General features: G+C 42.0%; 1 protein-coding gene across 3 annotated transcripts; it reads left to right on the plus strand.

Annotated features, from left to right (window-relative positions):
- The first annotated feature begins 126 nt into the window (after positions 1-126).
- DYNC1LI2 (dynein cytoplasmic 1 light intermediate chain 2) lies at positions 127-23,571 on the plus strand. Of its 3 annotated transcripts, XM_016162884.2 has the most exons (14): positions 127-276; positions 438-511; positions 2,834-2,950; positions 6,270-6,500; positions 11,059-11,228; positions 12,346-12,439; positions 13,432-13,567; positions 15,670-15,793; positions 16,326-16,385; positions 17,134-17,175; positions 17,565-17,682; positions 18,723-18,839; positions 20,122-20,189; positions 21,140-23,571. In XM_016162884.2, exons 1-14 carry the CDS (start codon positions 170-172, stop codon positions 21,164-21,166), a joined length of 1,485 nt encoding a protein of 494 aa, XP_016018370.2. In that variant the 5' UTR covers positions 127-169; the 3' UTR covers positions 21,167-23,571. The 3 variants fall into 3 exon arrangements, with proteins under 3 accessions (XP_016018370.2, XP_016018362.2, XP_016018378.2); XM_016162876.2 differs by having other exon boundaries at positions 20,122-23,571; XM_016162892.2 differs by having other exon boundaries at positions 15,670-15,781; positions 20,122-23,571.
- Positions 23,572-24,250: the final 679 nt, after the last annotated feature.

The raw sequence follows: 24,250 nt of genomic DNA on the forward strand, positions 1-24,250 counted from the left end.
GCCTGCGGACATTGCGAGCCCGGCAGAGCGCGGCCGGCAGCGCGGACCCCGCAGGGCTTGCGACGCGTGGCGCGGCGTAGGGCGGCGGGCGGCGGGCTGCCCGGCCAGGGTCCTCACGGGTCCTTGGCGGACCCGGGGGAGGGCCCTCTTTGTGGCTGCAGTTGGCAAGATGGCGCCGGTGGGGGTGGAGAAGAAAGTGCTGCTGGGCTCCAACGGGCCCGCCGTGGCGGCCGCCAGTGACCTGACCAGCGAGGAGGAGGAGGGCCAAAGCCTATGGTGAGACCGCGAGGCGGCCGAGCTGGGCGGCGGGGCCGGGGAGGGCGTGGCGGGGCGGGGAGCCGGCCAAGCTGGGCCGGACCGTCTGACTGATGGCCGGTCCGGGGCCGGTTAGGTCCAGGCTAGACTCGGGGCTGATTGCTTTGTCATTTTCCTTACAGGTCCTCGATTCTGAGTGAGGTGTCCACCCGCGCCAGGTCCAAGCTGCCGTCCGGCAAGAATATTCTGGTTTTCGGTGAGCTCCGGCGGCGGGGCGGTGCCTGGGGAGCCGGGGTGGGCGAGGCCGGCACTCCTTTTACAGGTCTCAGTCTTTCTTACCCCCGTAGCCTGCCCCTACCGGAGGGCCAAAAGACCCAGGCTGGAGAGTCGGAGAGTGGCCAGTTCCAACACACTTAAGATTGTGGTGTTGCCCCTTTTGGAGATCCCGGTGATGCTGGCATGTGTTTGTCGGCAGTTCTCGGCAGTCCTTAGTCATTTGGCCATAACAATAATCTTGATTTAAATGTCTCTGACGCCCTTCGCTCACAGCCCAGAAGTTCACCAAATCTAGGCGTAGAGAGGGGAATAAGTAGATGATAAGGATTGGGTAGAGATGGGAGAGGAGGGTGACTTAGGATCAGAGCTGTGGGGACATGGCACAGGAGCCATTTCTTGATCATGAGCAGTCTAAGGGACGCTGCAGAAGACAGCAGACCTTGGAGTCCTCATCGAGGGACTTAGTGGGTTATTCCAGTTCTCACTGCTGTGTTACGAGTGTCAGGTCCCCTAACGTGTCTGGTTTCATTTTTCTCACACAAGTGAGGGAGTCTGGTTCAGTGCATTCATATGGCAAACCCATTTGTTGAGTGAGTTCTGTAGGCTGGGCACCAGACAGCACAGACATCCATCAGATACCACACAAGAATTTCAGTCTAGGGAGACAAATGTGATCGCACTACATATACCAGGCCGGGCATGGGCAGATTATTGTGGGGGCATCACACTGCTTAGTGTTATTTTGAAAGAGGGTAATTTGAGGATCAGGTGTTTTGAAGGATAAGTGTTGAGTAGCATGGCAGTGGCATGCAAGGTCACAAAGGGTTAGTGCTTGCAAGAACACAGGTAACGAGGGGGCGTGGGTGTTGGGAAGCTTCCAGAAGCTCTTTATGGATGGTTACTGCTAAAGTTAGTTGGGGGAAGATTGCTTAAGGCTGAAGAATTGATGCCTTTTCCTGAAAGCCCCTGATTTTCAAGAGCAGGGGTCCCTAACCCCTGGACCATAGACAGTTATGAATCTGTGGCCTGTTAGGAGTTATGGCCTGTTAGGAGTGGGGCCCCATAGCAGGAGGTGGAGTGGCAGGCAGGTGAGCAGGTGAGCAAGCGAGCAAGCGAGCAAGCGAGCAAGTGAGCAAGTGAGCAGAGCTTCTCTGTATTTAAAATACAGCGGCTCCCCAGCGCTCACATCAGCACCTCACATCCACCTCAGGTCATCAGGCATTAGGTTCTCAGGAACACAGGTCTCTGGTGCCAGAAAGGTTGGGGACCTCTGCTCAAGAGCCTTTTATTTCACCTCCATCCCCTACTCTCATGGGAATCACTTTTTGAAGATTTCCACTGTGAGCGGAACAGATGGTCTTCTTTAGGTGATGACCATTGCAATAGGTAATAGAGGACCCTTAGAGATCTTCAAGAAGTGGGGCATCAAGGTCTCTCGATCTGTGTTATAGAAAGGGAACTCCGGCAACAGAGTAGCAGGTGGCTTAAAATGAGCAGGTACTGAAGTCAGACTGACAAGTGTTCATCGTGGTCACAGTGGGATGTGGAGGGCTTGAATAAGGTAGTGGTACTGGGAATGGGGAAGGAGGCTTTTGATCTGTGGAATGCCTTTCTGTTCTCATGTTCTTTAAGTCCATATTATTAAATCCCAGGGGTCCCTAGTGATGTTTCTTGGTGGTGGTTCTTGATGTTTAAGGTTTCTTTTGGGGTCGAGTTAGTTGATTGGAGGGGGATGAAGAGGCGCTTGATAATATACTAAGGTTGTGCTTAAGAGTTTGGTCAGGTCTATAATAATTTTCATTAGTTTCCTATCTTTCAGGATGCTTATGAAAGAGATGTACTAAAATAAAAAGTGAATAATAACTTTTCATGATTGTGAGGCAAGATCAGACTTTTAGTTCAGAGTTCCTCAGTTTTAAGTTTAATATTTTGATGATTTCTTACTTTTCTTGTGGTAAAAGTTTATTTTGTGAGAAGCTAGCTACACTTTTTACTTTCACGTCTCTAAATACGTGTCTTATAAATCGTAGGTAGGGCCTGTGGACCTGCCTTAGTCCTTTCCTTATAAAGTAAGGGTAACTGCAGTAGAATGTCATTTTAGATTTTGGAATTTGCCACCTTTCTCACCCCTCCCTACTGCAACCACTCTTATAGCAAAGCTTCCTTTGTTTATGAATATAAACGAGAGACCTCAACAGCAGGCTTTGCAGGAAATACTTAGTTCTTTGTGTGAATGTCAAGACTTCCCCTCCTTGCCTGGAATAAACAGTAAACTCTGTCTTCTTACATACATCATTTGTAGGTGAAGATGGTTCTGGTAAAACAACCCTCATGACTAAACTACAAGGAGCTGAGCATGGCAAAAAAGGAAGAGGCCTAGAGTATCTCTACCTCAGCGTCCATGACGAGGACCGAGATGGTAAGTGAAGTATTGATCCATGGTAAGGGGTGTGTACAGGTCTCTGACTTCTTGGTTGCAATGCCTGCAACATGGCCAGACATTCTCGATTATCTATTTAGTTCTGAAAGAATAAGTCAGAGGACTAGATAAGTATCTGTCTTTGTAGAGCTTAACTCACTTTATGGGGAATGTTAGCATAAGTGGGAATGGGGTCATCAGCTGCTACTCTGGAAAGCCCCCACTTAAAGGAAGATACTGAAGGTAAAGTTTCAGATGCACGAAAAGGTAATAAGAAAGATGTTTTTTAAAGCTTTGTACTTCTCTGTGAGAGAAACGCTTGACAGACTGATCTGAGTACCATTGTTATTCTGCTTGGTTCTAGTGGAGAAGCTGAGTTGCTGTGGTTCAGTGTGTAGCAGCTCAGCTGATATTTACAGGAGACTTCTGAGTTTCTTTGTAACTGTAAAAATGCTCATTTCTTGTGGTTCAGTGGAGGGAATAGAGGCTCAGAAGTGATAATATTCACTTTCACTCTTAATTCCTCATCTCGAGGATATAGATAGTAATAGTTTCTCCCTACAGGGTAGTTGGGATAGCTAGTAGTGCATGGTAAGCACTCTTATAAGGATTAGATACCATTTTACAGTCTTTGTTTTAAGTATAATTGTGAGATGGATTCAGGTAATGGTTTTTGGTTACCATTAATCGATAATATTTCCTTTATAAACTTTTAGGGTTTGTGTTAGATCTTGAATGGCTCTAAAATAATTATTGGTGTCTAGTTTTTTATTTGTAGGAAATTTATCTATGTGGTGTAAGGTTGAAATGTTTTCATTGTTACTTACTTTATATTTGCCTTTACCCATGTAAACAGTAAGGATCATGAAGTAGAGGGACTTAAAAGGGGGCAAATCCCACCACCTCTGGTCCCTTTTTCCTTATTGCTAAAATAAAGAAGCCGGACTCGGGTTCTTTCCGGCATGATAATTCTTTGAGCTCCAAGAGTCATTTGATAGAGGGCATGGGTTCGGAGCACTTGTTAAAACTTGGAGATCTGTATTGTGTTAATGGTAACATAGAGGTCATCTTAGAACCCCAGGGATTTTATTCCTGCTCCTCCTCCTCCCAGCTTCCTTTGCCATGATGAACATTCCTTGAAGGATGTGTTGAGAGCTCCTTGTATGAGGTGAACAGAGGCATATAGGTGCCCATCAAGGCCCACCGTAGTCTGAAAGGGTAGGGCTGGGACTTGGGCCGCTGAGCCAGGCCTTCAGGGTCACATGTGTCTAAGTCTTTTGCTTTGTGTCTTTGTTAAGCAGTATGGTTATTGTGGAAAGAACTTGAGCTTTGGAGCCAGGCAGAATTGGTTCAGAATCCCATTCTTATGGTCACTAGTTGTGACTGACTTAACCACTCTGCTCCTTAGTTTCCTCATTTGTAGAATTGGGTAATGGTACCTGTTTCGTAGGTTGATAGAATGAGAGGTGGCCTGTCACATATAATTAAGTGCTTGAGAGAGTGGTAGCTCTAGTACTCTTCTGAAAGTATAAAATATGATGTGGGTACTCTGTGAATCTCTGTAGCCTCTTGTTTCAAGATGATGACATAAGCATGTTTCATGCCAAAGGATCATATTAAACATATTCGCTTGCCTTTGAATTGAAGTATGCGTTAACTTTTATATCAGATTCCTTAAGGGTGCCTTAAAAACATCTTGGTTTCTGCATTTATGAGATTTTTCTAGGCCATCTATTTGCATGTTCCTCAATGAACCTGTGGTTAACTATACATCTCTCAGCTGTTGTTTTTTTGTTATGTGGTCTGACTGGGTTATAAATACACATTCTGTAGACAGTCACCTAGGTGGAAATAATAGTCTCTAGCTTGTCCCTGGTTTGTGATGGGGCATGGCATGTCAAAGGACCTCTGTCTTCAGAGTTAGGGACATCCATTTAATGCCACATGTGGTGTGTGTATTCTCCATGCACATGGGCAGTAGGAAGAGAAGCTAGGAAAAAAAAAGAATCATGCCTGGTAAGAGGCAGACATTAAAATCTAGGCTTCAGGTATAGAGCAGTATTTTTGAAGGAATTCACAGAACCTAAACCAGAACCACTCTCTAAAATATATTAAGAGTTTTGAAAGTGTAGCTAGATGTAGATACCTTATGCAGTTGAAATCAAGTCATGAATATAAATTTTTTACAACATGTTAATTGATTGTACAAAAAAAGGTAGGTAGCAGAAGATAGATTTTTAAGGGTATTTTGGAATTAATCAGAAGATAAATTTAATGAAATTATGTTTTTGATGGTAGGAGTATGTCCTTAAGGTACTTTTGTAAAAAAATAGTAATAATTTTTTCCCCCTCAAAAACAATGACTAAAAAATTTTAAGAATATATTACCATTTCGGAGAGTTATCTTCTATCATTTGATCATCCGGGTGTGATATAAGAACCATGTGCATCATTAAATGTGAGCACTTGCACATTTGTGTGAATGTGTTTTTAACTTTTTATCAGTGGAAAACAAAAACTACCTCTAACATAGAGACTGGTATCATGAACCATGAATCCCAATGTATCTATCATCTATCTTCAACAATTACCAGTTCTTCATCAATTTTATTTCAGCTGTTACTCTCCCTTTACTTCACACTGGATTATTTTGAAGCAGATTTCATGCATTATATCATTACATCTGTGAATACTTCCATATATATCTGAAAGATAAGGATTTTTAATAACAGCCATGTTATATCAAAAATAATTTCTTAAATCATCAGGCATCCAGTAAATCACACCTCAATTTATATAAGTAATTTAATCTTAATGTTTGAATGTGAAGGTCCTGTCTCGTTGGCACCCTTTGTAGTATGTGATCACACTACTTAGAGTGACTGGCACAAAGAGATTGGTTAACCACAGGCTCTTTGGCACATCTTGCTGCCTCACAGATTGCTGATATTTTAGAGAATGGATTATTTAGACTATGGCACAGCTGACCAGTGAACATTTATAGCTTTTATTAGTATCTTGATTCTTATTGAAGGCTAAAGTGTCATTCACTTCCTATTCCTAAACTTAGACGTCGCTGGAATCTTTTTAGATGTGGACACAATATATTATGGTAGTTTAAAAAATTTAGATAGTTCGTGAGGCACGTTGACCAAGGTTTGATATCCACTGAGGACTTGGGCCCTTTTCTGGTTAAGATTTTTTTGTGTGTTGTGTGGAATTTTATGATTGTCACTTTCAAGTTCTTCTCGATGTAGCTCTTTTTAGCTGTGCTGCTGGTCATTGTCAGGTAGTAACTTGGCTTCACCTCTTTTCCTAGATCACACACGTTGTAACGTGTGGATTCTTGATGGAGACCTGTACCACAAAGGCCTGCTGAAGTTTGCAGTTTCTGCTGAATCCTTGCCGGAGACCCTGGTCATTTTTGTTGCAGACATGTCTAGGCCTTGGACTATGATGGAATCTGTACAGAAATGGGCTAGTGTTTTACGTGAGCACATTGATAAAATGAAAATTCCACCAGAAGAAATGAGGGAGCTGGAACGGAAGTGTAAGTAAAATAAGATTTTCTTAATTGGTAAATTCAGTAGTCTCTTTGGGTGATTTCAATCACCTTTCATTTCAGTGTAAAGAGGCCGTAAAGCTGTTCTTGCATAGTGTTTGTGATTTGTTTGCACCATTTATTTCAGAGTTGCTCTTGTAAATTCAGTAGTCAAAAAGTATTCGAAGCAGTTTTTAATCTCAAGTGTCACAGTTGAAGAAAATAAATGAATTTACATTCCTTGTTATCTTCATTGGTTCTTTTTTAAAATAAAGATTCCCCCTTATCTTCCAAAATATGGTCAGTTTTGTGAGGCTGTTTGCGTTTTTGTTACTCTGCTAAGTTAGCATCAATGAGTGTAGAGACTTACTGTGATCTCTGCAGCTTGAGTCCATTTCCTGGGGTCCCATTATGGCCCTATAGACCCTCTTGTTGGCAGGTTTAAAGGAAGCCCTACAAAAGACAAATCTTGCAGCTCCTACCTTAGTTCATTTACGGATCCAGCAAATATGATTTTAATTCATATAATAGGAAGGCCATTTTTTTTTTGTCATTAAAATTTAAAGGCTATTTTAAGACTAAGGACATCTGAGTCCTTTGAGAACAAAGAACTTTCAAATTAAAGGAAGTTCCCCTCCACCCCCTTAATGTGGTTCAGAAGCTTGTTTTTCTTTTCCCTTGCTTCTGTGCAGTTACGTCAGCTTCTGTCCACTAGCCAGGGAAATGGGAGGAGTAGGGGCTGGAGCTGTGGTGGCAGCGGTGGCAGCAGCAGCAGCAGCAGCAGCAGCAACAGCAGCAGCAGTCTTGGCCAGGGCAGGCTTGAATCAGCTTGGCTTATTTCCACAGAATGACATCATTCCCTTTAGTGAATTAATGAGTGCTTCTGGGGCGTGGCACATGGGATCTTCACACTTACTGGCAGAAGAGTTCAGAAATTTCGATGTGCTTTTCCAATCAAATTTCTTGCTGTGTGTCTTCCTGTCATAACTTCAAACTTGCTCCTGTCCCACATTAGCTAAAGCAGGGAGTTTTACATCTGATCTTTGGTTTGCTGTGTGTGTGGGTTTCCCAGGTCACCCGCATGTATGCTGCAGTGATTGTTATGCAGCTCAGCTGGTCTGTCTTCAGCCACTGACCTTTCTAGATAATGCCTCTTTTCCTTCTGAAATTGAGGTCCTAAAAACAACTTCTCAGAATAGTCCTGAGGCTGAAAAGCTGTTTTCCTTTCACTGCACATTCAGTGTCGTACCCAGATTAGTGAGTAAAAATGCACTGGAGATTTTAGTTTCGAAACTTGTTTTCTTGGAGTTATAACCGTGTAAAGATTTGTTAAAACAGAAAAAAAGAGATTAAGCCAAGGAATATTGTTCCTTCTCAGATAGGAAAATATCTGCCTTGTACCAGGTCTGTTTTAGGCATTGGGTGTGCATACAGCAGACAAGATGCTTACTCCTTGAGAGCTTTTGTTCCCATGGCACACTGAATTTATTTTGTGGTCTTCATCATTGATGCCTGTCACTTAGGATTAGCTGCATGTGACACAAAACCCAAAATAATAGTGGTTTAAACAAGACAAGTTTATTTCTCTCTCCTCTAAATGAAATCCAGAAGTAGGCAGTTCAAGCCTGGAAAGTAACCCTGGGAAGAAAGGTCAAGGACCTTGGCTCCTTTCTGCTCACTTCTCTGTCATCTCTAGGGTATGGTTCTCTTCTTCTGGACAACTAGAGCTCTAATTTGTTCTAGGCAGCAGAATGGAGGAGCAGGAAAGAAGTGCTACAGGGCACGTGCCTGCTTTCTTTCTAAGGAGGCTGGGAAATGTAGTCTATGTGGCTATGTGTCCTACGTATCAGGGTTCGGTTATAAGGAGGAAGAGAAGAGGATACTGGAGGGCAACTAGCAATTACTAGAACCATGTCCATGCCTCGTGATTCTGATAACCTTCTGAGGACTGCTCTTGTTTTCACCACTGCTCCTCTGAGATGTTTGGAGAGGTAGTCAGGCCTTTGCATTGCATGTTGAAGGAGTGCCTTTGTTATTGCTGGCTTTCGGTTACATTTTAATAAAGCAGTTGGCCATCCCCTTGCTCAGAGAACTCTCACTTTCCAGATTAATTGGATTCTAGGTGTTGTATAAACGAAGGTGTGTTACCACTTTAATTTCCAATCCAACACCAGTCTCCAATCTGCTGAGTTTGGAAAGCTGTTCCACAGTGGGTCACTCTTTCAGGATTAGGTTCCCAGTGGTTGGGAATCTGTGGCAGCTGTTTGGCTGCAGGATCCATCTGAGTGAGAAGGTGGCGTTTGTGTGTAGGTTAGTTTTCTTTCCTGCTTTAAGTCTGGGGTGTCTTTTGCTTATCAAGTAGAGGAAAAAGATGAGATGCAGTCAGTGGGGACTCAGGACTGTGGAACCAATGGGTGATCAATGAAGTAGGAGGGAAAAAGTGAGAAAGTGGGGGCAGCAGCTAGCGTAGGGTATTCTGCAATCTCCTTCCCATACCCACTCCCATCTGACATTAAAGAGGAGTCCGAGGTGGGCCGATGGCCCCTGCTGTGAAATACTTGCCATCCCCCATTTAGAGAGAAATTGTTAATTCTGTGGTATGTGGTATCCTAAGGGAAATGCACATTTTATTGCATGAATTACACCCTTCATCATGTTTTTATCCTCCCTTTTCACCAACCTGTCATGGACATGGCTCTGCCTTCCAACTTATTTTCTAAAATGCTGAGTTATTAAAAACATGTGTGTTTCCTACTGTTGTGGACAGCCATAATTAAGTCATTCCTTTAGTGAGTGAATAGTCTAACTCAGGGCTGCCCAGCCATTTTCACATCATGCCTTAAGCAGTATGTAGCAGAGTTTGTGCAGCATACTGGGTAATGGAAGTTCATGGAGCAGACCACCAGAGCTGCCTCATACCTGCCTCACTTCCCACAGTTAGTTAGCTCACCTGTAATCTGTTTCGGGCTCTGCCATGCTCAGTGTCTTAAAAGCCCTGGTGGGTGCTTCACATATTCTTGGGAAGTTATAGGTATTATTTAGACAGTTAAGCCATTGTATTTTTCATTGATTTGAAGATTGTTAAAATGCTTTTAAATAGAAAATGTGAGAACCTTTGATTCCTTCAGGATTCTTCAACAACCATGCTAAGTTGATCACAAAACCCTTCTGGTTTTGTCCAACTGAAATGCAGTACAGAGCTCTTGAGTAGATTGTTTATGTTGGCAGAGAAGCTATGTGAATGAGCTTAATTAAAGAGAAGTTGCAGAGTCTACGGCCATGCCACCCTGAATGTGCCGATCCAGAAACTGAGCAGGATTGGGCCTGGTTAGTACTTGGATGGGAGGCCACCTAGGAAGACCAGGTGCTGCAGGTATAAAAAAAAATTTAATTGAAATAAAATGATTGATTACTGTTAGAATATATGGAAAAAAAAGTTGCAAAGATGAAATGTTGTATGTGTACTTTTAGGGTTTAGTCAGTAGTTTTCAGTTTGCCAGTATTGTATGAAAGACAGTGTGCTCCCAGATAATTCTAGAAGTTATGTAATCATAACTTAGAATCTTTGTAAATTAAAACTCATTGTTTTAAAATGTTTAAAACCTATTCTGGGGTGGGGGAAAGAGGAGTATGTGTACCTTTCTCTAGCTTCTCTTTAATCCAGTTTTTTGCATTGTCTTAACGAACATGTGAATGAGATTATAAAAGGCCCTTTGGTCCTTTAGTCCTATTGGGCATAGAAGGGCAGAGCTGCCTGTTTGCTTCTCTGGCTTAGAATAACTTTAACTATCATGTCCTTTTTCTTGGGCCTCACATGCAAGCTTTGAAGCAGCCATGCATTTCTGTGGGCTTTGTGTTCACTTGGCTTAACCAAGGCCTGAAGGCCCTCCTAGGGTTACCTTGGCCAGAATTGTATGTGCTCAGAAGTGGATGTTTTACCTCTGACCCCTGCTAGTGTTAGGCAAGAACAGGTCTGTGAATATTACACATGCAACTCAGGATCTCCTAATGGTGAGACTGAGTCCACAAGAGTGAGATGCTGAGGAGATTCGGATGGTGCTGCTCAAGCCCAGCCTCTCTGCTTAGTGCAGACATACCTCAGCTGTATGAAAACAGCATGTTCTTGTGGAATTGAAATGGTTTTATTCTTTCTAATGAGGACTCTGAGGAGCTTTAGAAGTTACAAGCTATTGTTAGTGGTTGCCTCTGTTAAAGTAACACAGTTCAACTATTCTGGTATTTTGAAAATGTAAGAGATATAAGAAAAGTGGCTTTTTTTTCATAGTAGGAAATGTTCAAGCCATAGAAGTTTTTAAAAACCTGTTTGAGAGTTGAATACAATTGAAGATGTTCAGGGAAATATCCTTGCTGCTCTAAGGTTATAATGCTCAGGCTGAATATGTCAGAATTGACGTTTTGCATCATCATCCCCAAATCCCTAATATTGCAGTAGGATGCAGTTAGGGTTTGTCACAGCTCTTTCTGTTTTTGTGCTGCTTTTCAGTTTTCTAAAGCTGATATGTATTTTTATATGTGTGTATGTGATTTTTTCTTTTTTCACCTGTAGTTGTGAAAGATTTTCAAGACTATATTGAACCTGAAGAAGGTTGTCAAGGTTCCCCACAAAGAAGAGGGCCTCTGACTTCGGGTCCTGATGAAGAAAATGTTGCCCTGCCTCTCGGTGACAACGTGCTGACTCATAACCTCGGGATCCCCGTGTTGGTGGTGTGCACAAAGGTGTGTGCCAGGGAGCTGTACACTTGGCTGGGTTTAGCCAGTGAGCAGTCACTAAAAAAACTTAGGGTGCACTGCATATACCAGGATAGAAAATATTGTCATTTAAACATTGCTGCTAGAAACATGACATTCCGTTTGCTTACAGCCTGGGTTAATCGTTCTGTGAAGCACTCAACTTTATTTAGTGATTCAAAGTCAGAACTCAAAACAGTTTTTGTAAGGCCATGTAAGCCATTTTTTTCTAGTCTAAACTAATGAAAAACTAATACGGAAGAGCAGAAAGAATTCTTTTGGGCTTTGGTCTCTAAAGTCTGTTGGACTCAAGATGATTTTCAGAAAGGAACATAACCCTAGTAGGGAAAAGGAAAGGAACTTAAGGTTTGAGTTTCTTCCACCCTGTAGAATTATGAGGTGGGAATAGAAATTTAAGTTCAGTCATAGAGAAACAAAGTTTTATCTCTCACAGAATGAAAAAGAGGTAGCTTTAAAATATTTTGAGGAAAGAAGAAGCCACATCAAGTCTGAGAGAATAATGGTCTTCAGAAAAATTGTTTTTTTAATTTTGAACAATGCGCAGTAACTGATAATGATGACAATTTGGTGTTTTTTGCCATGTAATGTAGTTATTGGCAAAAGAATTCAGTGGACTAAACTTGCTAATGGTTAATCTACAGCTGAAACTTAAAATATGGACGATAACTAATTTGAGAGAAGGTCTTAAAAAATAAAACATTTTGAGTTTCAGAAGTACTTTATTCCCAGTCAGAGCCACCATGTTGCCTAACCACGGGGTGTGCCATTCGCATCACATTCTGTGAAATGGAGTCCTATGGAGTGTGCAGTGCACAGCCATGTCCAGTGGGCCTGTTTCCTGATGTGACCTCGTTTGATTCTTAGAACAACTGTGCGGTGACCAGGGCTATTACATCACAACTTTATAGGCCAGGATGAAAGAGAAAAATGTCCAGTTGCTTTCCAGTCTTTTCTAATTAATGCTTAGACCTTTGCCTATGGTTTTCTTCTCGGAACTGTGATACTTTATTTCTGAAGAAGATGCCGTTCGCATCTGAAAAAGTCAGAGATGCAAAAAGGTAACTTCTTTCTATCTTCCCTCCAGTGTGATGCGGTGAGTGTCCTGGAGAAGGAGCATGATTACAGGGAGGAGCACTTTGACTTCATCCAGTCACACCTACGGAGGTTCTGCCTCCAGTGTATCCTTGGAGTGCTATGTCAGGGCCCAGGGGCACAGGCTTCCTTCCAAAAGGAGCATCTTCAAAGAGATAAAGTAATTCCTGAATCTAGAATACCAGAATAGTCTTCTGCCAGGGAGAAACTATATACATCTTTTTACTAGTTTCATATTTTACTGTTTTGAAATTTGAGACTTATTAATTGTGCCTGTCTTTGATCTCTTTTTATTTTTAATGCTGTACGTTCGATAGGCTTTCATACTTAAAAAGAAAGCTGATATATGAACATTCTATTACCAAATTACTTTTACATATCTTGGGAATCTTTTTAAACTTTGCTTTTTTTTTTTTTTTTTTTTGCAGAAGAGGTTAATTACCCAACCCCCAACCCGATATTGTTTTAGATGCTACAGTTGTTTCCCATATGTTTGTATTTTGCTGTCCATGAGAAAGGTGCTATGTCAGCAGTCTTATGAGTCCTGTTTCTGTAAAAATCCTATAGCAGTAGTGCCGTAGTCCTACATCCTAGGGCTGGGGTGAGGGATGGGCTTCTATTGCTTCTTTTGGGCTCTAGAGCTTGTCCAGCTCAGTGGAGGTTACCAATACATGTAGGTACTCATCTCTTATAAAAGGTGTGCTTAAAAGATAAACTTGATCACATGTGAGCATTTGCCTGGGAAAGAATCTGTGTCCTTTGGTTATGCCGAGAATGTTTTCCAGGACTAGCCTCAGAGCTATTAACTTGACTCTCTTTGGAAAGCAATCTGATGGGTCAGAAGACACATTTACATGTTAAAAAATGAAGTGCGTGGCCCGCTAGCAACAGCATACTTCATGCTTTTGACCTGATTCATCTGATAATGTTACCTTTTTAGTTTAAAATTTTAATATTTTCTGTTTATCATGTAGTGATCAAACACTGATCAACCTGTGAGTAGTACTATGAGAGTTGTTTGTATGTGTTTGCTTTTGTCTCCTACAGTGCATTGGTTTTCCTTAAGCAGATTGATTAGATGGAGCTGCGTTGATTTACACATCAGTGAAGGAAGAGAAGAACCTCGACTTGTTGTATAAGTACATTGTTCATAAAACATATGGTTTCCACTTTACCACACCTGCCTTAGTTGTGGAAAAGGATGCAGTTTTTATGTGAGTTATTTATAGGTGATGCTTTCAAACTCTTTATAGTACATTTGCTCTTTACATTTTATCCTTCCAAGTTAGCTGCCTCTGTCTTACATAGCCAGCGTTCTGCTGCCTTGGGGCAAAGTGCTTGGGATCTCATAGGTGATAGGTGCACACAGAGTGCCCTCGCCTCTCCAGATTACTTGCCATTCTGCTTGCAGTCTGAAGGAGGTGGGTGGTGTGAGATTGGGGTGCTACCTTTCCTCATTGAGAGCAACTTGCCAAAACTTAAGTCATCCATTTTTGCTATTATTGTAAACTCTGGTAATATACTTGCTGGAGGATGGAGTTGAAGTAGAGGGAATTGGCGCTCTTGGGATCCTGAATGTTTTCTTTTGAAGCATCTGGTTCCTTTGCCCATCAGCAGGCATTCCTGTCAGCATGGGCTTTGGCTGTATTGAGTGCTTATTGTGTTTCTAGTATTTTACATTTTGAGAGCCACTGGGCAGGGACTTGGATACCCGTTTGCCCAAATTTGTGTCTCAGTGGAGAATGGTGAGTGTGTGGATGCATAAATAAATGTTGAAGTTGTTGTCTCTGAAACAACTTGTGCCAGTAGATCAGTCTTTTTAGGCTTAGTTATCCTTTCAACTTAAAAAAGAAGTACAGTTCATTCAGCCAATACTGAACACCTCCTAGGTACTCAGGTTCTGTGCTGAGGACTCAGAAATGAATGAGAGGTGGTCCCTACACATAGCACTGTAGGGACTGACACATAGCCGAGGAGGGGTAGGGCAGTAATGGAGCCAGTGTGGCAGGGAAGGCAGAAAGGATAATGTTGGTAGAATGAGTGATATGTGCCAGGCAGGCCAAAAGGAATAGAGGGGTAGGAGGGACAGTCCATGAGAAGTCTGAAGACGCGAAAGCCAAGAGCTCTCAGGGGACTGAATAGATTGCCCCCTGAACATTCAGGGAGATCCTCACTCGGGCTGCTTGCAAACAGCAAACCTAGAAGCTTGGACCAATTTTAGAGGATTGTTGTTCAGAGCGGTCAGGCAGGCACCAAAGACACAAGTGCAGTGAGTGGTATGTTTTTGGAGTGAGCCAGTGCCAAAATCACATGTGATTCCGGGGAGCAGGAGGAGCATGGAGACAGGCTGGGTTGGGGGCTGGTCTGGAGTGGATATGCATCTCACAGCTTCTGAAGGCTGCATGGGTCATGGTGGTGTCTTGATCATACCTTGTCCCTTTGCACTTTTGGTGCTATATGTTGTTGCCTATTTGGGAGCTGGTAGCATCAGCAAAGCCATTTGGTTGGAGCGTTCTGGCTAAGTACCCTCTTGGTTATAGAGCGTTGGAGCAGGAGTTAAGTGGAGAATGAAAGGCCTATAAAACAACCAGCTGCCATCTTTTAGAGCTTCTAGAATTCAGAAGTATGTCATGTAGGGCATTTTTAATTGCTCCTTTAAATAGCTATATAGCTTAATGGAACCTGGGTGCCATACTGCCCTGAGATTTGAGTGGGTAGCACCTGTGTAGGAGCTTCACGGACTCCTTTGTCTGTTTGGTTTGGGGCCTAGAATAGTGCAGGTCCTGGTCTCCCCCTTGGCTCCAGGGTACATCTTCTTATACCAGTAAAATTAATGAACCAATCCACAAGAAAATTGTCAGAAGAGTTCTCAGAGGAACAGCTCTTACAGGAGGGGTGCCTGCATGCCAAAGCCTGCAAGAAACAGTCCCATCCTGAGCTCTCCTCTCTGTTCTACTCTGTGCATTCTCTATTCTGTCAGAACAGGGCCCCATTGTGTTCTCGATCTTCCGGGTGGAGTTGTGGGAAGGCTCTGAACACTTGTTGTGAGTCAGCATGTGTGGTCAGATCACATTCTGGCTCCTTAGGTCTTGGGTCCCATGAGCTCAGTATGGAGCAAGACCAGCGGTGTTGATCTGATGGGTTATACCTGCGATAAATATTGGTTTGTCTACCGAAAGTAAGAAGCCAGCCCCAGCAACTACAGACTCTGTGGGAAAGGAACTTATCCAGGAGTCCTGTCTAACCCAGAATGTGTTTTGAGTACTCTATAAGATAGTCATAAGAAAAACAAGTCAGCCTGTCTTTCTGCCTTTAGACCTGCAGGCTGGGACAATGAAAAGAAAATAGCAATTTTACATGAAAATTTCACAACTGTGAAGCCAGAAGATGCATATGAAGACTTTATCATGAAACCTCCTGTGAGAAAGGTACCCAAGTCAGTGAGTAACTGTAAGAGTTACAGGTGTTTTTTTTTTGGGAAAAGAAACCTATAAAGAATATCAGGTCTTATACATTGAACCATCCTGGGTGGGTGGGGGGGGGAGCAATCCATGGCCCTTTTTAAAAAAGTCTTTAGATGAAGTCTGGGGTTATGTAAATGGATCTAGGAGGTGGGGCATGAGAGATGGAGTGCCCGCATTGAGTGGGGTTGAAGTTTCCTGTTAGGTCCTGACAGTGCCACCGCTGCCTCTGGACTACTGTCAGTAGATCCTCTTGCTTCTGTTGAGCTCCTGCAGACTGATCTGGGAAGTGTTCAGAACCTGCCAGACTTTAAAAATGTCTGTTGGCCACATGTTGGTCTTGACACAGGGTCTGTGCCAGGCTAGAAAAAATTCTGCAATCCTAGCAGGTACTCTTCCTAGACCCATGTGGAGATCTGAGCCTAAGATTCTCCTTTTAGGGTGAATTTTAACAGCAATTTGGGTGTTCTTGGCCTGTGGCCACAAATGAGGGTGTCTCTTCCCTTGACAGCTGGTCCACGACAAAGAGGTGGCTGCAGAGGATGAGCAGGTGTTCCTAATGAAGCAACAGGTAAGAAGACCAGTGAGGCCACAGCAAAGGCCTTCTCATGAGTGAAATGCCAGTTCCTTGGGCCAGGTTACAAGTATCAGAGAGCTTGCAGCACTAAGGGAGTTGTGACCAAGTCACTTAGGATTGGTCCAGAGTAGGGGTTAGTCTACCTGCCTCGGGGGATCCCCTGCCTGCCTTACAGGTTCTACAGTGATTGCCTTAGTTTTTTTTTAAGTACACTTTCTCTCTGAAAATGTAGGCCTCCTGGCGTAATACTTCCTGTGTTGACAGTTCACCAAGTGCCCTGACTTCACTTCCATTATTTCACATAGTCCCACACAGCCCTATGCATGAAGAGAAGTGACCTGATATACCCATTGTGTAGGGGAGAAGAGTAACTTCCCCAAGCTGACAGTTCAGAATACAGACTCATATCACCTTTCTGTTTTACTTGGACTGTTGTTAAGACATGTCACTGGTCTGCTAATGGTACAGGCAGGTCAGCAGGGGGCGTTGACAGTTCTTTTGCCAACTGTTTCTCCCTTCTGTGCTCTCTCTCCTTGCTTCCTTAGCTTCAAACTGGTTACTTGGGAGTATTTTTTTCACCACATACCAAACTGCTCAAAATTTTTTGCATTTATAGTATAAAACCTATGACTTGGTTGTTGTTAATGGTGCCCCCTAGTGGAATACTTGGAAGTATTTCTCCAGACCTTCAGTGTACCCTGCAGACCCTTGGTTAATGGCCAGTGTGTCCCTCTCTTTGCAGTCACTCCTTGCCAAGCAGCCAGCCACGCCCACGAGAGCTTCCGTGAGTACCTTAAACAGAGGGTCAAGGCCCAGTGTCATGGGTGTCTTCAAACTTTATACCATTATAAAAGCTTGTATGGACTTCTGTAATTTTACAGGGAATTTGTTCCCCCTAAAAGCCCAGGGTCAGGAACATAGTAGGCATCAGAAAATGTCTGATGAGGGAATACTGGTCTGGGAATTAGAGTGAACTGGCTTTGTTATCCTGATAACTCTTCTCTTAGAAGAAACAGATCTAGAAAGGGACTAAGGTGGGAGCAAACTCCCAGTCCTGCCACCCTTCTTCCTAGACTGTGAAAAATATCCTGCAGAAGCATGGCTTCATTTTTGGAATATGTGTGTTCTGTTATTTTTATGCCTGTATGTGACTTGGGCTGGTTTTGGACTTAGGAATCTCCTGCGAGAGGACCCTCTGGCTCTCCAAGAACCCAGGGCCGGGGAGGGCCAGCCAGCGTGCCTAGTGCCTCCCCAGGCACATCAGTAAAGAAGCCGGACCCAAACATCAAAAGTATGTATCCTGTCTCTGTGGAGAGTGGTTCAATCCTAGGTCTAAGCTCTGCAGGGGTTAGGGAGGTAGAGACTCATGGTGGCTGGGCTGTTTTCTTCTCCAACAAGGGCTACTTTCCACATCCTCTCTTGTGGAGTGGGTTCATGGTTGGCGAGGGCCAAGGCCTTTTCTTTGTTGGAATCAGTGGTCCTTGCACCTGGCTTTGTGTAAGTCTTTGGTTAGGCTATGCAGATTCTTTTGGAGAGGAATGCAACATAAGTCATATTAAAATGTGTGTTTTGAGTCCTTAGTTTTGTTGCTCATGTTTATATTATTGCCATTTATGAACTGTGGGACTTTTTACCCCCTTTATTTTCTTGTTAAGCTCAATTATTTAATAATTTAAGGAGCTCTTATTGCAGTGATTTAGTAATACCCAATGACCCTCAAAACAGAAGTTTGTTATTTTTGCATGTTCAATGGCTGTCTTTTATTCTGAATGAGAGCTTTTTAGAGTAGTTTTGGAGTGTGGTAGGCTTATTAAACTTTGAAAGACAATTTGTGGATAGAGAAATGATATAGAACAGTGGTCTCTGACCTTTTAGGCACCAGTAACTGGTGCTCCTGTGAGAAGCTAATGCCTGATGATCTGAGGTGGAGCTGAAGTGGTGATGCTGGTATTGGGGATCGGCTGCAAATACAGATGAAGCTTTGCTTGCTGGTCTGCTGCTCACCTCCTGCTGTGCAGCCCAGTTCCTAACAGGCCCCAGACCAGACCAGTATCAGTCCACAGCCCAGGGATTGGGAACCCTTGATAAAGAGCACAGGTTATCTATTAAGCCTCTCAACAGGTGGAACATCTAAACAGGTTTCTAGTTAATTATGCTAACATGTAACTAGCCTTGGCAGTGGCAGTTTATAAGGCATTGTAGTAAATGAATATGCTCAGTATCCTAGGAATATGAAGCCACAAATGGATAATTCCAAGCTGAAAACTAAATTATTTTTTTCGTTTGAGTCATCCAGTTTGTGTGATGCTTTTTTTCTTAATGTTTCCTTAGATAATGCAGCAAGTGAAGGGGTATTGGCCAGCTTCTTCAACAGTCTGTTGAGTAAAAAAACAGGCTCTCCTGGAAGCCCTGGTGCCGGTGGGGTACAGAGCACAGCCAAGAAGTCAGGTACTGAAGAACCCTTGGAGACTTATGATCCTTCTGGTTGAGGAGTGCTGGAAGTTGGGGAGGCGGGCAGGAGTGTCTGCTTTTACCTGACCTGCAGACTTTTGGTTTTCTGAACAGCCAAGCAAGGAGGCACTTCTCTGCTATATACTGAGGAGTATACTTTATATGTTATCATGCAGGTTTCCTGGGCACATTTAAGGTGGGATTTTTGTACATTCAGGTTGTCAAGAACTGATTGTTGGGTGAGTTGAGATAGATCCTAAACCATACACGAGGTCTTAGAGTAGAAACTCTAGCCATTAGAAGTCATGGTCTAGGGTGTACCATTGACATTTTATTTAATTTTCTGTGATGCTTCATAAGGGTTTTGTTTATTGTCCTCAGTCTTGCCATGAGCTGGAGCCTGTGAACTCTCCCTGTCTCACTGGAGGGTTGTCATTTCCTCCTCCACAAAGCTTCCCTCATTGTCATACATACATTTCTCTGTATGTCCTTCCATGTGGGCTGGTAGGGCAAGTGTATGTCTTGAAGGTCTCTGAAACAAAGAAGCAAGTTCCTAGGAAGTTAACATTTCTCCTGGAAGCTTGAGACCATTTAAAAAGTTCTTTGCTTTTAATTTTCCATTGGCTGTAAGAAATGTTAATACAATGATTTCCCTAATTGGTGTTTTCAGATCAAAGGAAGCCCTGAAGGAAATCATTCCATCCTCAGGTCAGCCTGGACCTTCAGGGCCTGTTGAGTTCTTAGAGACTCAGAGTATGGTCTGGTGGCCCAGGCTGAGAGCTGGTAGTCCCTGGCAGGAAATAGGAGACATTTCCAGGCTCCAGTTAGTATTTGATAAGAAAAAGATGTGAATACCAATGTTGTGCAAGATTGAAATGTCTGGCCTTAGTCTTATTTTCTTACTGAAATATAGTGTTCCTGGGCCATATATGTGTCATTTTAGAGTGTTAGAATTAGAAACAAAATCTTAACTCCTTTGTATTTGAGGCACAGAAAGTCGTTTGCTGCATCTTAGAAACTCAGATGCCACCTCTAGGAACATGACAATGAGAGTGCATAGGGGTCAGGTGAGGAGAGGTTTTTCAGAAAGTCCCTTGTTTTTGGCACAAAGGCATCCCCAGGCTGTTTCCTCATAATCATTGCAATGATAAAAGGCTTTCCTCATTCTTATTGAGGTTATTGTCACCACAAATGATTACAGAAATCTGTATAGTTTTAAATGTTTCTTTTTAGAAATTTTAGTCTTCCATCACTGCTGCTTTTCTTTTTTTTTTTTAAGGACAAAAGACTGTGTTGACAAATGTTCAGGAAGAACTGGATAGAATGACTCGAAAACCAGACTCCATGGTAACAAACTCTTCAACAGAAAATGAAGCCTGATCCTTCTTAAAATTGCATATGTAAAATGACCAAATAACTATGTATATTGATCTGCTAAGACCAGGATTTTTCTGATATGGCACATGCTATCAGTTTTTTGGGGCAGGGGAGATGAACTTAAAAAAAAAAAAAACTTCATTGGCTTGTCCGAGTGTGAATTGCACATTTAGGAAGGTTATGTGTCAGACCCCTTTGTTAAGGATAACCCTTGGACTCTCAGGCATGTGGCTCTTGTGGGAAGCAAGTGCAGGTGGGGCTTCTTGTGGATGGGAAGGTAGATCAAGAGAAAGAGGGCCTACTTTCAGGGCGGAGCAGATGAGATCAGGAAATCATTGATCAGATGGTGGTTAGTCTGACCAGTAGCGTGCTAACAAATCACTTGTTCTTGGGAAGCAGGTTAAATAGGAGAAAGTCCAGAAAATGGAAAAGGCTGAAAGAAGGAGTGAGAGAAGTGATAGTGGGGAAGCCGAATGTTGAAGGAGGTGGAAGGAGGAGATGAGCAGTGTTAGTAAATACTGTGTGTTCAATAGAACGCAGTCATTTTTAAGGCAATATCAGAAGCATTTCCAAACTAAACACTAAGCAAAATGGGGATTAGACTTGTTCCAAATGCATCTTTAACTTACGGAAGATGTGTTAAGTGTGGGGCTGCCTGAGTCAGGTGGAGCTGGCACAGATGTAGGGAAGATGGCAGCTGCCCAGGACCCATGTGCTTGGCCTAGGCCAAGTCCTTGGGGGAGATACTGGGCTCCACACATGTGCATTGTGGAGCAGCAGTCATGGTGGGGTGTGTTTAAAGTCAACAGTTACAAAAGTAGTTTACTTTGAATTGTGTTTTCTAAGTAGCTCCTGCTTTGTTTTTTAAATTAAAAAAAAACTTTTTTTTCTTTTTTCTTTTTTTTTTTTTACTACCACAGGCTGGCCTACAGATAGAGAATGGGTGACCAACCTCTCATTTTACCATAATGCAATGTGCTACAGAAAGTTTGAGGGTAGTTTTTAATGTAATTGCATACTGATTAATTGGCTTGTACCAACTCCTGCCTTATGGTCTGTGGAAGCCATCATGGAGTTCCACTGATGCAAAAGGGTCTTGTCCTAGCTCCCTGGTCTGATCAGTGCTATCAGGTGGACAAATAAGTATGAATGTTTTATATCTAAAATGGAAATGATGCATTTTTCTGGTTTTGTGTTTTTCATAAAATGTAGCGTTTTTTTCCTTAGAGAAATAAGAGTTCGAGGTGTCTCCATTTAGGGCAAATTCATGAACATTGTTATGTCACACCACCATTCTGAAAATGACTTCTGTGGATTTGAAATGGCACTTTAAATTTTATACATGATACAGAACATTTAAATGCAAACACTACCGTTAAGTTAATGTATAAAACATTTGTTGTCAAACCAAGGGAAAAACCACAATTCACTTATGTGGAGTTTACTTTTTTTATATGAATGTTTGTTGTACTGTGTCTGAACATAACTTCCCTAAAGTCATTACTTTTACATACCAGATTCAACTGACCACTAACATAGTACTGGGCATAACTTAATATCCTGTGTTCTATAACAAGACTCAAACTCTCGATTGCTTTTTTGTAAAGGTCTGAACACTGTTAAAGAGAAAGCTGAGTATTTACTTGCCTTTCTGACAAACATAACATGTTTCTTGTGCCAGTTTTATTGTTGAAAATATACTCCCCCCCCTTTTTAAATTCAGTTATTTTTTTAAAAAAATCTTTTGTGGCTTCCAATTATCAGATTGTCCAGGCAATGACAGTAAACTGTCTGTCGAATGATAATTGTGGTGTAGTGACTAACAGATGTCAAACAACTTGTAGCTACACTGACGGTGGGGGTCACTTAATTCCTCTATAGGAGCTGGGGGGTGGGGCACAAAAATGAGTGAACTCAGAAACAAGGAGTTTTTGGAGAGGCACGTGACTAAGAGCGATATAAGGTGATTTAAAATTTTAGTGCATAAGTTTACTTTTATTTTTTTATCATTTAAACTGATAAAGCACTTTTGTGTCAATATAAAATATACTAAAATGGATGAAGTGCCGAGACACCTGTCTTGTAAAAGAAGGTTTCTTGAAGATCGCTTTTAGTTTCTCATGACAAGCAGATGCTTCTAGTATCAGAAGAAACTGATACATAATGTCATATGCTCAGTGGTTGCCAAAGTCTGCCAACTTTGGGGAGCTGCAGGGTTCTTTTTGGGAGGAGGGGAGAGATTTTTCATTGTTTTTGGGTTTTCAAGCATTGGAACCAAAAGCCAAACAATAAACAGCCTTTACTTTTTAAAGTAAACTTCATTTTATTTATAGAATACATTTGTATGGTAGACTTTTAAAGACAGTTTTATGACTTTATATACATTATAATGGTTACATCTGCTGTTTGACTTTAAAATGGAAAAATCAAAGATAAAAGCCCAATTTTGAAGATGTAGCCACATTAAGGCCATGAATTGATCTTTCCTAAAAATGCAACGGGTATGCTGCTAGAATTATTTAATTTTTTTTGCACTTTTTGTTTTCGATTGGCATTTTAAAATCAGTATTTAAATTGAAGACACCGTGTTTTATTAGTTTAACAAAGTTGAAAGTGACTGCTCTGTATGTACATCGTGACCTTAACAATGCTGATGCTGTAAGTGAAGGTTCACTGTTGTCTCTACACTAAGTTTATTGGTATTTTTAACCTAAAATTAGGACTGCAGATTATTCGTCCAGCAGCCTTAGTCCAGGGGTGTGGCCCTATTCAGATGCAGTATGCAGTCATGTGGAATCTTGCTTTCTAGTGCTGGGAAAGAAGATGTCTCATTACTGGCTTCAATAAACGTGAATCCAGACTGCTTACAATTTTTGGTGAATTTTTTATGATAAATTATCTCACTGGAGATAACATTGACTTGTCTGCTGATTGTGTGGGGTATCTACTGTGTAGCTAAAACTGCATACCTCTCTCACTTGAAATTACCAGAAATTCTGTTAAAGAAAATATATTTGAAAGCCATGTTTTGAGGTGTGTGGTGTTCCACACTGTGAGTAAAGTACAGTGGGGTTTGTGAGTTGTCCAGTGTATTTTCTTGCCTCTCAGATAAATTTGTGATTGCTGCATTAGGCTAAGTGATTTTCACTTAAGTAATTTGGAAGCCTTGAAGATTCATAGAGGAATTTCAGAGCAACTATGCCATATTGTTTTTCTCCTATTTCCATGGGGAGCAGTAAAATATATTCAGGAAAATCAAGTTTTTTATATTAGAGATGCATTGTATTTCTGAATTTTATATTTACTCTAAGCATGTTGAATTTTTTGTTCTATTATAAAAATTTTCCCTCAACTTTCGTTTGGAAAAGTGTAAATCTACAGAAAAGTTAAAAGGAATATATTGAATACTCATGTTGTTTTACATAAATTCACCAGTTATTATCTTTTTCCACATTTGCTCTCTCTTCCTCTTTCTCTCCCAGCATCTCTCTCAACACACACACACACACCATGCACTCACATGCTCTCTCTCACATACTTTCTCCACCCTGGGTCACTTAAAATAAGTTTGAAACATTAGGGTATTTCACCCCTAAATATATGTGCTGCGTCTAGGCCAGTTATCTTACAGAAAATCCTACATTCTAGACTTCTGATGTTCACGATTCAATTCGGGTTAACCATTTTTTTTGCAAGAATGCTATGTGAGTGAGGTATTTGTTCCAGTGTGCCACATCAGGTTGTCCTTGTATTTGTGTTGCTGGGTTTGATTACTTGGTTAAGGCGGTGTCCTCCAGATCTGTCAAATGAACTGTGGGGTAATACCATTGAATATCTTGGTCTTAAGCCACCTTTCACACATAGCATCCACTGATGATGCTTGCCTGAATCAGTTATCACATTAGGACTTCTTCAGTGGTCATTTCCTTATCCCATCACTCCTTGATTTATCAGCTGGCATTAACCTATAAAGAAGAGTTTTCTGCTCACTCTCCTTTTTGGATGATGGTTTTCACTGAATTTTTTAAAAT

Source organism: Rousettus aegyptiacus, unplaced genomic scaffold (genome assembly GCF_014176215.1).
Source record: "Rousettus aegyptiacus isolate mRouAeg1 unplaced genomic scaffold, mRouAeg1.p scaffold_m13_p_14, whole genome shotgun sequence".
Taxonomy (NCBI): Eukaryota; Metazoa; Chordata; class Mammalia; order Chiroptera; family Pteropodidae; genus Rousettus; species Rousettus aegyptiacus.